This window comes from Lontra canadensis, unplaced genomic scaffold (assembly GCF_010015895.1).
Source record: "Lontra canadensis isolate GAN:19392208 unplaced genomic scaffold, GSC_riverotter_1.0 scaffold62, whole genome shotgun sequence".
NCBI classification, from domain to species: Eukaryota; Metazoa; Chordata; class Mammalia; order Carnivora; family Mustelidae; genus Lontra; species Lontra canadensis.
In genome coordinates this window covers 7,051,066-7,067,098 of record NW_022631056.1, presented here as the reverse complement: position 1 = coordinate 7,067,098, position 16,033 = coordinate 7,051,066, and the positions used below count along the sequence as shown (strand labels likewise).

Sequence of the window (16,033 nt, the reverse complement as noted above, 5' to 3'; positions counted from 1 at the left end):
CAATGCTAGAAATCTAGGATAGATTTCTTTTTTTCTTTTCTTTTCTTTCTTTCTTTCTTTTTTTTTTTTTAGTGAGTTCTGTGCCTAATATGGGGCTTGAATTCATGAGCTGGAGATCAGGAGTCGCATGCTCTTCTGACTGAGCCAGCTAGGCACCCCTAGGCTAGATTGCAATTTTGTAATTGATAAGTTGTGGAGGGGTTTTGGTGAATATATTTGCTTGGGAATCCAAAAGTTACTCTCTACAAATATGTGGTAAAGTTTAGAACTATGTGTTTTGATCAGTAATTGTATCTTCTTCATCTAAAATCATTTTTAAAAGTTTCAGTGTTTCATAATCCTAACACATAAATAATCTTGTAGACTTTCCTAAATGTATTGAAAATTGACATTAAAAGTTACCATCATTTGGCGATAAAGATGCCCCACCATCTACAGAACTCTTTAAATATTTTGCCTCTCTTTTCTCAGGCCCTACTTCTATCTAATGTTTCTCGAAAGAGGTTTTCAACTGGGGAAATTACTAACTTGATGTCAGCAGATGCCCAGCAGCTCATGGACTTGACAGCAAACCTCAGTCTCCTCTGGTCAGCCCCTTTTCAGATCCTGATGGCCATATCACTTCTTTGGCAAGAGCTGGGTCCAGCTGTGTTAGCAGGGGTGGCAGTCCTTGTGTTTGTGATACCAGTAAATGCTTTAGTTGCAACTAGAGTCAAAAAGCTAAAGGTAAGAAAAAGACAGCGTCCTTTGACATATGTCAAACAGAAGCTGAATTTTCTGACTAGAGTTGACAGTAACCATCTAGTTAATTCTGTACATGTGGAAATAATCCAGATTTATCATTCATTCATTCATTCAACCAGTATTGATTGGATATCTGTCCTGTGCAAAGTTCAGCAGTAAGGAGAGCTGATCAGCTCCTGCTTTCATTAGAGGAGACAGGCATTAAGAAATAAATAAAGAAGATAATGCCTGGTGTTAATTTGTATAGAAAGAAACAGAACTTAGACTAGGGCGATAGAGTAACAAAGAGCGCCATTTCACATACAGGGGCAGTAAAGTCCTCAGGAAGGAAACGATATATCAGCAGGGTAAGGGAGGAATCCATGTGGGTATCTGAGAAAAAGATTTACTAAGCAGAAAAAACGGTGTACAAACAGCCTGGGGGGTGAGCGTATATTGTGTCTAAAGAATGGGCTACAGTGATCCAGGAGTGACCTCGTACAGCAAGGAGATAGTAAGTGCTTAACTGAATTCATTTGAATATTCTTCCTTTACATTCAGTCGTTCATCTTAATTTTTTTGACACCTGCCATGTGCCAGACAGTGTGCACAGTGCTGTACTGTAGGAATGGAGAAACAGGACACAGTTCAGTGCCCTGGAAAGCCACACACGCCGTCAGGAGAGAGACAAATGGTTTCATGTGTTAAAGTAATGACACAGGTGCAGCTGTATTGCTTATGGCACTTATTATTTTAAGTGGATCAGAGATGAATAATATCTATATATGGACATGCAAATATGTCAATCAGATATTAGGGGAAAAAAGAAAGAAACACATGTATGTATGTATATGTGTATATTATGCACATAGGTACATAACTATCCTTAATCCAGTTTTTAAAATGTGAATATGCCAATGCATGTGGGTATTATAGAGATGCATAAATGAAGTTATATAGATATGAATGAATTTGTATATGCATAGAAAGAATCTAGAGATAAAGCCATCTTTGAAGAATAGTTACCTAGAGGGGCGCTTGGGTGGCTCAGGTGGTCAGGTCACCAGCTCTTGATCTCAGGGTCATTGATTCAGCATGGAGCCTACCTTTAAATAAATGAATAAATAAGTAAATAAATTAATTAATTAATCTTACCTAGAAAGTAGAATTAGATGGAAGGAGGGAGATTTTTCACTTATTACCTTAACACATTGAGGTGATGAGGATTTACACCTTCTTTTATATTTTTCTGAATTTTAAGAATTCAGATTCATTACCAAATAATTACCAAAAAGATGACTAGTCTTTAAAGATGAGAACCAGAAAATACCATGTGACTATGAAGTAATTATGAACCACTGACACACTAGTGTTTAGAATAACAAGCTTGTTTATAATTTTAATAAATACTTTTAAGCTAGCTTTTTAAACATTTTTATATTTTAAATAACTTAAATTCAGATATTTAGGACTAGAAATAGATGTGGGGGACCTTAATGTAGAGGCCTAAAACTTTCAAAGAGTGCAATATTATGTACAAATATGCTAAGCAGAAAATAGGCCTTTAATTGTGCAAACAATATTACGGATATTAACATGTAAATGTGTACTTTGTTAGATATACAAATATTGTACTTATGATTATTTGTATTATAATTGTGACAGTATTATTAGAAGAAACTCTTAAGAAGCAATATCCAGGGGCGCCTGGGTGGCTCAGTGGGTTAAAGCCTCTGCCTTTGGCTCAGGTCATGATCCCAGGGTCCTGGGATTGAGCCCCACATCAGGCTCTCTGCTCAGTGGGGAGCCTGCTTCCTCCTCTCTCTCTGCCTACTTGTGATTTCTGTCTGTCAAATAAATAAATAAAATCTTAAAAAAAGAAGCAATATCCAAGCAATAATAAGGATAAAATAATATAAATGTTAAATATTTGAATAAATACACAGTAATTACATAGGCTTTGCCAAAGAAGAGGCAGTATTTGAAAATACACATTTTTTTAAAAGACTTTTTTTTATTTAATTGTGAGAGAGAGAGAGAGAGAGAGAGGGCGCAGGCAGAGGGAGAAGCAGGCACCCTGCTGAGCAAGGAGCCCAATGTGGGACTTGATTCCAGGACCCTGGGATCATGACCTGAGCCAAAGGCAGATGTTTAACTGACTGAGCCACCCAGGAATCTTAAAATACACATTTTAATCACAAGTATTAATACTCAAGATAGTGTATGTACAATATACAGACCTTTATTTTTATTCCTGTGATACTTCTGTTATGATATATATGTATTCTATATGTAAATAATTGATAGAGTTTGGGGAATTTTATCCCATTTTAATAGAAGATGGATATTATTTTATTATTCAATTTTAAACAAATTACATCTAAATTAATACTATATTTTGTGCTATTTTGTGAAATGTACACCTTATATCTACTGCTGACTACTTTTAGGTTTCAAAATATCTATTTATAACTGATTTTTAACATTATCAGTAGAATAATATATGAATATTTTAAGATGATTTTCAACTAAATATTATGTAAAATGGAAAAAATAGACTGTATTTTTTAAATAGCTGTGGCCATGTAAGTTAAATTATTAGCAATATCCAAGCAATAATAAGGATAAAATAGTGTTTTCTCAAATATGCTATCATTTTATTCCCTTAAATAGAAAAGCCAAACGAAGAACAAAGATAAACAGATAAAACTACTCAATGAAATCTTACACGGAATTAAGGTAATATACAAGGAATATGACTTTAATTTCACTATTTAGAATATAGCAATGTTAGTCAATAAATGAATTTTTTATCATTTTTAATATCAAAGTAATTATATAATTGTATATAAAATTATTGGCAGAGTATTAAAGATTTCAGATGTATAGGAATTCTTATTGCTAAAATAGTATTTAAATAAAACCAAATAAAATGCAGTTTTTTTTTTTTTGTTTCTCACCCAAAAAGTGAACACAAATACCCCAAAAGATGAAAAAAATGGCTTGTTTGAAGGGATTGGGTAGAAGAGTTGGAATAAAGCAGGTGAGAGTGGCAATAATGTCATCCTCAGTGTGAAGGCAGGTTTATATGCGGGAAATGATGACATGTCATTCAGGTTCTTTTATGTGGAATAGAAATTATCATACAAATGTTATTCTGCAAAAGGTACATTATAAGGAAGTTACTTGTTCCATAAGGAAGTTACGCCACATGCCATTAATATTTTCTCTATGATAAAACAGTGAAACCAACCTCATGAACTTTCAGATGGTTAGATAGAATTTCAAATCCTGTTGCATCTGGATTATGCCTTAACAGTTTTTCTAAAGGGCAAAATTTACAAAGCCCACATAGAATTTCCTTCTGGAACTGATAGTTTCATTGGAAATTTCCTCTGTCTGGTGCATCTACCATTGTAAACATAGGATATGCCCATGATATGTACACATTGATTCACTTTCGGAATCAATAAAAATTACGCTGTATTGTGCCATGTAGAACTTTTACAACATTGAAAATTACTAAAGTGAAAGATATTGTTAGATAAAAGATACCCTAAAAAGAGACTAATATTTATTTATTTATCTGAAATTAAGAATAGCCTTAAGTAGCTCTGAAATTTAACTCAGATTAAATTATTAAATAACTGAGATTATGTGATTAAGGTCAGACATTCCCAAAGTAATGTGATCCAGATGAATCTTGGACCTCTCAGTGGATTAACTGATAACCCCTGTATTCATAAAAAGTACAGCAGTGTATGTGTATAGGTTTTAAATATTGATATTCTTAAAAGGAAATTTATATTATTAGTAAGACTAGGACAGTGTAGACAAAATAAAGAACATCTCCTGAAGATTTGAGCAAAGTCTAAAATTTGAAATCGCAATCCCAGTAGTGACTAACGAGAATACTGGTAGAGGACCAAGTATAGGCAAGTTGAAAGTACAGCATAGTTTAAAGGTGTGGGTGGTCAGCATTCCTGGGGTAAGGATAACAGATGCCATGGCCTCTTTCTGATAAGATGGTAGCTACCATTTAGTGAACATTTTCTATGGATCATACACTCTACTTATGTCTGTTTCCTCATATAATTCTTATAAACCCCAAGAAAATAATTTCTCATTCTCATTTTTCATACAAGGAAACTAAGTCTCTGTGCAATTAAGTGTCATGTCTAAGTTCACAGTGCCAGTGAGAGATTTTTAGGGTTCTCCAGAGAAACAAAATAAATTATTTATATTCCAATTTATAATCTCAAAACACCAGTCATCTTTCTGAAAAATGGCTTCAAGTCCCATGCCATCAGTTTCCAAGAAACTGGGAGTCCAGGGAGAAGAGCGTAGCTATTAAGAAATGAGGAGTGGATTGAAGTGAGAGTTGGACCAGCAGGAAAAGTACCAAGATTAAGCTAAACAGAATGTGCTATGGAGCTTATGCCAAGAGCTGGGATGTTGCCAAAGTCTGACTCAAGAATAAGCTGTTGGTGGGTAAGAAGGACCTAAGGCTAGAGAGAGATGGTGATTTTCTTCTTCCAGCCACTACCTCCCCAAAAAATCACAATTCAAGAAAATATTTTGACTCAGCTAAAAATAGGGGCATTTTACTTTATGAGTTTACCAGCTTTTTTTTTTAACTTTTACAATTGTGTATGTGGGGGGGGGATAGGCTGTGTATATTTGCATGTATGCATGTTTTTATTTCTTCTCTGATATTGATGATCAAATAGTCATTGTCTGATTCCTTTACAGATTCTCAAGCTTTATGCATGGGAATCTTCCTATCAAAAGAAGATTATTGAAATTCGAGAACAGGAATTGGAAGTTCAAAAATCAGCTGGGTATCTTGCTGTATTTTCTATGCTGACATTAACTTGCATTCCATTCTTGGTGAGTGTATATAATATTTCCCATTTTGATTTTCAAATTCGATTTGTAGATTCACCTCCAAGTTACCTGGAATTAAGGTGTCCAAAGTGAAATCTTCTATATTTGAAATAAAATTTTCAAGAAATACAGTCATTGATTTATGTAGATTAGGGAATGGAAGTTTTAAAGAAGGGGAAAATATGTGCTTTCTCATTGGTCTGTATTTTTTACAAATAATAAAATTTTACTTCTTTGTAAATGTCTCACAGTTCAAACATATGCTATTCTATTCTTTTTTTTTTTAAAGATTTTGTTTATTTATTTGACAGAGAGATCACAAGTAGGCAGAGAGGCAGGCAGAGAGAGAGAGAAGGAAGCAGGCTCCCAGCTGAGCAGAGAGCCCGATGCAGCGCTCCATCCCAGGACCCTGAGATCACGACCCGAGCTGAAGGCTGAGGCTTAACCCACTGAGCCACCGGGGAGCCCCTATGCTATTCTATTCTTAAACCATATAACCTGTATTCCAGAGTTTCGTTTCAGCTGTAGAATGTCTTGATTTGTGTGATTAATCCCTTTTAAGCAAAACCCAACACACACTATATGGAGTTGGGAAGAGAATAAACATTTATTGAATCTTATTCCTGCATGTCAGATAAGTTATAGAGATTGCCTTATTTCATTCTTGCAATAATAAGGCCTCATTTTTCTCATTTCACAATAGGAAATGGAAGTCCATTCTAGTTTGGGATACATCCTCAAAGTTATAGAATTAGTATTTGGAGGCAAATTGATACGAACGGAGGCCATTCTCTATCATACCATGTACACATTAGGAGTTCCATGCTATATAAACTAGAGTATAAATTGCCTTGAGGTATAAAGCAATGAGTAAAAGTCAAAGGGTAACGAAACCACATAGAACTGAAGCATCAGATTTAATTAAAGTTACCATTTCCGATGATCAGAGAGTCAGGAGAAATTCCATATGTCTCTTTCATTGGTAAGTTAAAATATTGTTATTTTTTATTTAAAAATATATGTTGGTATTATGAAAATAAAAGCAATATTTACATTTGGAATTCTTTGGTAAAAATGTCCAAGAAGATTTTCCTTAAGATAAGTCTTAGGTACATGATAGTCAGTACCTTCTCATGCATATATGAACTTTTCTGCCTTTTCTAAATGAAACTTACAAGAGTAAATATAAATGGTATGGGCCATAAGTTATTCATACTTTCTTCAGTTAATTTTATGACTCACAGAAAGTATAACCACTACATATGAATCAGAACATACACATACCACTGGAAAATAAATTTACGTAATACTCCATCTTGAAAAAAAGGTCAATTAGTATACATTTTATTTATTTTTAAATTTATTTCTCAGAGAGAGAGCAAGGGAAGTGAAAGGCAGAGGGAGAAGCAGACACTCCATTGAGCAAGGAGCCTGAGGCAGGACTTGATCCCAGAACCCCAGAATCGTGACCTGATCTGAAGGCAGATGCCTAACCAACTGAGCCACCCAGACTTCCAGTAGTATACAATTTAAATGGGAGGGGTGACTCTAGTTAAGAACGTAGTGTCTTACAGAAGGGAGCTGGACTGCATGGTCCCAAGAATGCCATGGTCTAAGATATATAATTATATGATCTGTGTATCTTAGTGTGCTGAACGTTTATTTTATATTCTTCAGCAATCACACTGGATGACGTTGAATTTTTGTAAACAACAATAAAACAGGTTTTAAATTTTTTCCCCTATTTTTGGAAGGAACATTGAAGGAAGGAACATGTCTCTATTTTTCAGGTGTCTCTGGCAACATTTGGCATCTATTTCTTATTGGATGAAGGAAATATTTTAACAGCCACGAAAGTGTTTACATCTATGTCTTTGTTTAATATTTTGAGGCTTCCTCTGTTTGATTTACCAATGGTGATCTCAGCTGTAGTCCAGGTACATCCAAAATATGTTTAAGAATCATTCATCCACTGGAGTCTATGGTTTTACACATTTTCTCTCTTTCTTTTTTTCATTATTTATTTTGCTTTTTGTGGTAGTTTCACGCTGCTTTCAAAATTAATCTCCCTGAATTAAGGAGTAATAGAAAATTTTAAAGAATGGAAGGAGACATGTCTTTTTTGCCTATGCTTTTTTTCTATCAAAATGACTTTTAAGTATTTCAGTATAGGATATTGTTTTCTTTGCGAAGTGTTCATTTTTGTTATTTAGCTTTTTAAAACTGGTGTCAGATGCTGTGCCATCAAAAGGCTCATTTTCTGATTTTAGTTGGAAAATTTTTAGTGAGGTGCTTTGCATGGAACTGGATATGAATGTTTTCCCAAGGTTCAGCAGCATTTCCTCTGCACTGAATGAATAAAGCAGGGAGACCCGTGCATGGCTAATACCAGTCTGCCAACCAACCTTGTATGAAGTATTTGGTTCAGCCTGCCTTCATTGTAATCTCCAGTCTCTGGAGATGCTTTGAATACTGTAATGAGTAGAAAGCTGCTAAAACCACAGGGAATATGAAGAAGTGAGTTTCTTAAATCCTCTGTCCTGCTATTTTTTGTTAAATTTTTTGAATGTCTGGTTTGGATTGCCTGGGTGTCCCCTACTGATCCTTTTTCTCAAGTCTGAGTTCATACACAAAGTGAAGCTTGGCTTATTAGAACCAGCTCTTTGATTAAGGACTTTGCCTTTAAAACTTTTATATTATTTGAATAAATAGTAACTTATAGTTACTTCATGGTAACTATAATGGTAATAATGATATTAAATTGTATTCATTATATGGAGATTATAGTAGTAATAATAATATATATTATTTGAATAAAGAATTAATTAGATAGGGAATACCAAATAATCCACCTTTGTTACAGGATACCTTTTTTGTTGTTGTCATTTTACTAATAATGACCAACAGAGGGCATAGAAGTACTGTTGATGTGATGCTTGTAACAACGCTTGTTTTGTAGCATTCTTCTTTTAAGAAAGATGCCATTCTTAGAATAAGTTTTGTTTTGCTTTTGAAATTAGAATCTAGCTAAAGGTCTGGTATCTCAAAGTGTTCTCCAACTCCTAATGGTACACTTCTGCCTTCACTAAATAAAAACAGAGAGCAATTATCAAAAGGAAGAAAGAAAAGGAAAGGAAAGAAAGAGAATGAGCCCTGCATACTAATATGATGCATTTGGTAAACAAACCATGGCCCAGTTACATCTTATCCATTAACAATAGATGTCTTCTAGCATTGAGTGAATAAAAATGCACTAGAGATTTCTTGTAAGTCAGTTTCAGGAAAACAAAATTGATCTTATTTATCCTAATTGTAGCTAAGCACTTTTGTAGCTATTTTACTGAAACTGGGTGTAGCTAAGCACTTTTGTAGCTATTTTACTGAAACTGGGTGTTATTATTGCCAAAGCTATTGTTTAATATTCAGAAGCTGAATTCATTCAACAATTCTGATGTTGTTTTTAAAAACTAATCTTTCTATGATTATTAATTAGTTATTATGTCTTTACTAGAGTGTTAAAGAGGAATTTTTGTTTCTTTTTTCTCATACCTTCCTGCATAAATGACATCTGTTTTGATCTTTGATTCTTGAAGCCATTCTTTCCTTTCAGGAATGAAATTATTTATAAACATTAGAACAATTCAAGCTATGCTTGCTGAATATTTATATCACTGTCTTCAATTTGCATCGCAGATTTTTAATCATGCTGCAAGTCTTTCTAATTGAAGTTCTACTTGACCCCCAGATAAATTCCATCTGTGTTTATTTTGATAGACAAGAGTATCATTGGATCGTTTGGAAGACTTTCTCAACACTGAAGAGCTTCATCCTCAAAATATTGAAACAAACTATATAGGAGGTCAGCATTTCCTCTGCATTCAATATTTATTTGACTTCCAGGTTGAAAATCATTGACTCTACAATGCATCATTGTATTTATTGTTCTTCTCAGATCATGCCATTGGTTTTACAAATGCTTCCTTCTCCTGGGATAAAACAGGGATTCCAGTATTAAAAAAGTAAGTCATGGTTTGGGAAAAATTAAAAACAAATTTTTTTAGCATTTAATTCTATAGTGTTCCATATTTTTATTTCTTAGCATTTTTAAAGGAAAAGATGACGATATTGAATTGAAATTTAAAAGGTTGTTAATATTTTTTTTTAAACCTCTCAAGATACCTTCTATTTTTACGGATTTTTTTTTAACTCTCTTGTTTTCTACTCATTTCCTCTGTTTCCACTGCAGCATTTGTTGTTTGCATTTTGGAAGGTTGGGTATTCCTAGAATAATGTAGTAGCATATGAAGAGCAGCAATCTCAAGGACGATCCTCAGTGCTCTGACTTATCTGGGAAAAACCATTAAAAACGTAACAAGAACTTCCTGTATCATCTCTGTCCTTTTCTTGTCATGCAGCTTGAACATAAAGATTCCAGAAGGAGCTTTAGTGGCTGTTGTAGGGCAAGTGGGATCTGGAAAATCATCTGTGCTTTCTGCCATTCTGGGGGAAATGGAGAAACTTACAGGAGTTGTTCAAAGAAAGGTAAAGCCAACAATGCTCTCATTCCACATCTCCTAGTGTAATAGGCTATGGCCAGCACATGGTTAGCGTCAATAAGACTTTATCAAATCAAATTGAAGATGTAAGTATTTAATGGGCATTTCTAGTTTGTAGCAAACATTTCAATTTCCACAAAAAATTGATTAGCTGTGGATGGTTTAGTAACAGCACTCTGTCCTCCAAATACTTTAGTGAATCATGTTTGAATGCTTATGGTAATTGTTTGATGATATTAACTGAATTGCAGCCAATTATAGAGAAACTAATATGATTTATATTTTAATTTGATTTGGTTTCTAATTATCATTCATTGCAAAGTTGCCTAAGTAATTACAGCCACATTTCTAAGAAGACTTATAGTTGCTCAGGGGTAGGATCTTTGACCCAGAAAAACTATCAGAAAACCAGTAATATTATTTTTAAATACTTTTAAATTTCAGCCCTTGGACTATAGAGAGGACTACTCCAAGCCTTTTGTTCTGTTCTTAAAAGTGAACAGAAATAAGAATTCTACAAGTTCTTAATCAGCTGTTGTTTTTTTTGAAACACTAGACTATCTAATGAGTTTTTCCTTAGATTTAACTAGCTCTTAGGTAAACTACTAACCTAATCCCTCCTCATTTCTGACAAGATGGCAGAGTTCTATGGATGTTAGACCAGTTTCTTCACAGTTTTTCTCTCTAGGAAGAATCAACTCCAACTCTATCATTTTTTTCTTCATAATATGTATTTCCTCTTATCCTTATATCTTTCCTGATTCCAGTCCTCTAATGATTAGTCCTTTTTCTTTTCTCTTTTAGCATTACTGTTACTTATTTTAGAATCAACTATGGTATCTGGGACTTTTTCTGATAAGATTATACTTAATGAATAACATGACTTTTTAACCTTAAGTGTACTGTCTTTGTACCCTTCTGTTCTTCATAATGATTACAGTCAGTCATTTGTCTATAGTTGAAGATGACTGTAACTTCTCTTAGACCAGTGAGGATCCTTTAAAAATATAATTGTCATATTGACTTTATTTTTGTTTATTGAGTGCCTTCAGCTATTTTTACCGAGCAATTATTGCACACATACTAGGTGGCTGGCCTTAGTACCAGGGAAACAGGCATGAATATGGTATACCCACTCTTTTTACAGTTTATAGTCTAGTAGGGGGAATACTAAAATCAAATATGATAAATGTTTAAATCAGATATAAAAAAATGAATCAAAATATTAAAAAAAAACAACAAACTGAAGAGTTAGAAAAATTACTAGAGATGGTAGCCTTTCACTTGATCTTGAAAAATAATTAGGAATTGATCAAGATAAAAACAATATCAACTCTGGATTTCATCTAATGCATTAATGTCCAAAAACCTAGCCTGGTTCTTGGCACAGAGTCAGCTAGCTCCCTGTGAATTTTTATGGTTATTGTTATCTTTATTATGATTGTTAAAGCTCTCATGGTAAGATTTAAAGATTATTTCTGATACCTTTGAGGGTTTGAAATTAAGAAACTGTTCATAGTGATGCAAAAAATCATAACAATGCAGTTACTAGTCACAAGACAGAGAGGACACCCTTTGTGTATATTAAGGAAGGGTTGTGGAAGAGAGAAGATATTACCTGTCAGTATAATGGACAGTTTCATCCTTCAGGAAGTTCTTTGGTCTGGAGCAATGGCAGGATATGAGGTGTCACACTCTGAATTATTTCCCCCCAATTTTTTTTTTTTTTTTTTTTTTTAAAGAGAGGGAGAGAAGGACAGGGGAGAGGCAGAGGGAGAGGAAGAGAGAGCATCTTGAGAACCTTAAGCAGGTTCCTTGCCCAGTGTAGAGACCATCTCAGGGCTCAGTCTCACAACCAGGAGATCATGACCCGAGCCGAAACCCTGAGTCAGATGCTTAACCGATTGAGCCATCCAGGCACCCTTAAAAACGTTTTTAATCCTTAATTTATAACTGTCATTCTTATCCTCCCTAATTTAATAACAACAACAACAACAAAATTAACACTTAGTATTTACAAGGTGCTTTCGTGTTTTATCTTTCTGTTCTTGGTGAGCATTTTTTTGAGGCATATCATATCACAACATTCAGCCTTCAGTCTCCTCGTTCTCAATATCAAAGATTCACACCAGGCACCATTCATGCAGTTTTCAGTATTCAGTCCATCAGGAACATTAGAGATTGGAAGACAGTTTTTGAATTAGCAAAACTTCTATTGTGGTTTCATTATTAAAAATAAAATGAAACAAAAACACATTTAACACATTTTCACTTGTATATGAAATTGAAGTAATAATTATTCTAAAAATTAAAGGAAAAATTTATACCTCTGTGAAAATGGATCAACTCTTCTTCAGCTCCATTCATATTAACACATCAAGTCTGTACTTCTCAATGTAATATTTAGTTTCCGTTTTATATTTTGCACCATTTTTCCTGTTCTCCAGTCTTTTTTCTGTGTTCTTCCTCTGTTCCCCTTATCTTGCTAAATATGTAAGTGTTCAAAATCTCTATCACTTGAGAATTGACTTAATACTATTTTAATAAAAGGTTATTCACTAGGCAAGGCAATTCAAGAGCAATTACTTTTGTGTTCAGAATCAAGTCAGATCAGAATTATATTGTTTGGGATCAAAAGCTACTCCATGTCTTACGTGCACAACAAAGAAGAATTAAAAGTTAATCTTTGGGGGCGCCTGGGTGGCTCAGTGGGTTAAACCTCTGCCTTCGGCTGAGGTCATGATCTCAGGGTCCTGGGATCGAGCCCCGCATCGGGCTCTCTGCTTGGTGGGGAGCCTGCTTCCCCCTCTCTCTGCCTGCCTTTCTGCCTACTTGTGATCTCTGTCTGTCAAATAAATAAATAAAATCTTAAAAAAAAAAAAAGTTAATCTTTGATCTTAAAGTACCTGGAGAAATCAAAAGGCTAATAGTTACATACATATCCGTAGGGTCGTAGGTCAAAAAGTACTTTAAGTGTCTTGTATTGTTATACAATGCACAGTAGTCAAAATAAATTCTCTAAAATCAATGTATAGATAGAGTCCATGGGGCAGACTGAAAGGTAAGACTCTAGTTCAAATACTGTAGGTCCTTTCTAAGAAAAGAAGGGTCAGTTAAAAGGATATGTTATACCATAGAGTATCATATATTCAGGAGTCATTTGAGTTATAAAATCATCATAAAATGAGCTTAGGAACAGTGAGTATGTGGAAATCGAGATGTGCCACCCAAATGCCCCATCTAGAAAGGGCTTGCCTTCCAGCCATGGGAGTTCATGCAGCAAGTCAGCTCCTTCAGTGTTGGCCTGATGAGAACAGCTTGGCTGAGGCCGCACAGCAGAAATCTAGGCCAATTTACAGTAACATGGAACAGCTCTGATGGGTGATACTCTGTATCTGTCTAGAGGGTTGGTCAAAGCTTTGTTGGATCTGGATCATGGTGTGACTTCTCCATCCACCCAATCCTCCTACCCTTTTTCCTTCCCCCAGAACTGATCCCAAATAAAAAACTCACACTCCGGTCTCAGTGTTATGTACTGAACTGTGTTTCCCCCCAAGTTCATGTGTTAAAGTCCTGATCCCAAGAATGTGACTGTATTTGGAGATAGAGTCTTTAAAGAGGTAATTAAGTTAAAATATAATAAGGTGGGCCTTAACCCAGTATGACTGATGTTCTTAAGAGAAGAAGAAATTAAGACACATACACCCTCACAGAGGGAGGGCCATGTGAAGACTCAAGAAAAGACAGTCATCTGCAAGCCAAGGAGCTAGGCCTCAGAAGAAACCAACCTTGCCAACAACTTGTCAGACTTCCAATCTCCAGAACTGTGAGAAGAGAAATTTCTGTTGTTTAAGCAATCTAGTCTGTAGTATCTTGTTACAGCAACTGGAGCTGACTAATACACTCAGCCTCTGCTTCCAGAAATCTCTACCAGAGGCAGATAACTACAGTGAAAACAAATAAGCACAAAGTAGCTCATTTGAAGAGGCCTCTAATAAACATATATAAAATTAAAATGTCCAGAGGATATAGTTACATTTAAGAAATAACCTAGTTTTTTTTTAAAGAAATTCAGTTTAAAGTTAAAGAAAGCAAAACCATGGACTGAATATGTTCCTTTAATGTGGTACATGCAACTTTTTCTTTTTCCTTGTTAAAAGCATCTCTTTTATTTCTTCCTTTTTTAGGGTTCTGTGGCTTATGTTGCCCAGCAGGCCTGGATTCAGAATTGCATTTTACAAGAAAACATTCTCTTTGGCTCCATCATGCAGAAGCAGTTTTATGAGCGAGTATTGGAAGCCTGTGCTCTCCTTCCTGATTTGGAGCAGTTACCAAATGGAGATCAAACTGAGATTGGAGAAAGAGTAAGGAAAATATAATTTATCATATGCAGGAATAAAACTCCATTCAGCCATGCTAATAAAATATTTATAGTCTTTTTCCTGAGGTCCTGGAGAGCCACACACAACTATAATTTTTTAAAAATCATGACAGAATTCCTATGAAAGAGATGGCAATATTAAGGACAAATAATTATCTGTAATTGACTATTTGGAAAACAGATTTAAAATCAGCAGGAAATTCTGTCGTTAGGACCCATGCGGGGGAATGAGAGCCCACCAACGGGATCATCAACGCTTTGTTTTCGCTGCTGGCTCACTGTCTAATGAGTGAATGATAGTTTTTGTTTTTGTTTTTGTTTCTGTTTTTGTTTCTCTGTGTCTCTTGTGCACAAAGTCAAGCCTAGGACAGCAGCAACAGAGCTCCAGTCTCCAGCGGTGGCACCGAGGCCAGGTTCTAAAAAGGCTCAGGGACAATGCTGTCATCACTGTGCCTTCTCCATGTTGGCTCATTCTTGCTTAAGAGGATCTCGTTTCCCATAGTCTTTGTTCTATTTTATTTTCATTGCATTAATGAATAGTCATTACGCTGCCCAGTGTTTTGGAGTTAAAACAAAACAAGATAGCATGAGCCAAAGCATGAACCCCAAGAGATTATCTCCGACCCATGACTAAAATCTCCGTTAATTAAGCATGAATGCAAAAGCAGCCTCTGCCTGCGATTCATGTGTGCTGTGAAGATGAGGAAATAATCCTTGCCAAGTGCTTTGCATTTCTGAAAAAAGCGTCAGGTCAGCTTAGCATTGTTAGGCATTTTTACCCCTGGCCCCCTGTTGTTTCCTAGTCCTCTGATATAAATTGATAAAATAGAGAACAAAATTATAGCAAGTGCACATTTTAAAAATCTAGAATGAGGTGAAATTTACCTTTTAAGTAGACTTACGTTGGCTTCGCTCGTGGTCTGCTACTTTGCGGATATATTTTCTCAAGTTATTAAACAGATTTAATTTTTTTCCCCACATCTCTGTTTTTATTCTAGTGTCTTCACTGTCTGCAGGCAAAAATGGCTCCATAGCTAAAATTACACAGAATATTATGCTGATAAAGCCTATCTCTAATAATATGAAATAGTTGATAGTATGTAACTAAAAAGAATCTAAAGAAGAAAAATTTCCAAAATATAAAGTATATATTTAATATAGGCATAAATACTATTGCCATTTATAACTTTAGCTTTTTATTATTAAATATCTCCCAATCTGATGATATGCTTTAAAATAAACATGTAATTGAATATTTCAAAAGACAGTCTGCTTACAGCTGTTTAGAATCTTCTTCACTTTCACTTATCTTTCCCTTTGGAATTCTTCAATTGACCACAATTACTTATTACTGTATTATATGCCTTTATTGTGCTGTGGGGTACACAGTGGTGAGCAAGAGAGCTGTCACCCTGCTTTTTTCAGTGTAGTGGATCTCTGCCAACGAAATTATCAGTCGTCTTTATTAATATTTATTAATCATCAG

The 16,033-nt window shown here is 34.8% G+C and overlaps 1 protein-coding gene across 5 annotated transcripts in view; it reads left to right on the top strand.

The window, feature by feature from the left end:
* The window catches only part of LOC116879649 (multidrug resistance-associated protein 1-like), a 90,615-nt gene that overhangs the window by 29,665 nt on the left and 44,917 nt on the right, over window positions 1-16,033 (top strand). For 4 of the 5 annotated variants that reach the window (XM_032878026.1, XM_032878027.1, XM_032878023.1 and 1 more), the window contains 8 exons: window positions 472-726; window positions 3,397-3,462; window positions 5,476-5,613; window positions 7,401-7,547; window positions 9,385-9,469; window positions 9,563-9,629; window positions 10,026-10,152; window positions 14,354-14,530. In XM_032878026.1, coding sequence (XP_032733917.1) covers window positions 472-726; window positions 3,397-3,462; window positions 5,476-5,613; window positions 7,401-7,547; window positions 9,385-9,469; window positions 9,563-9,629; window positions 10,026-10,152; window positions 14,354-14,530 — 1,062 coding nt within the window. The remainder of the gene's footprint in view (window positions 1-471; window positions 727-3,396; window positions 3,463-5,475; window positions 5,614-7,400; window positions 7,548-9,384; window positions 9,470-9,562; window positions 9,630-10,025; window positions 10,153-14,353; window positions 14,531-16,033) is intronic. The other variant, XM_032878024.1, reaches the window with a different exon arrangement.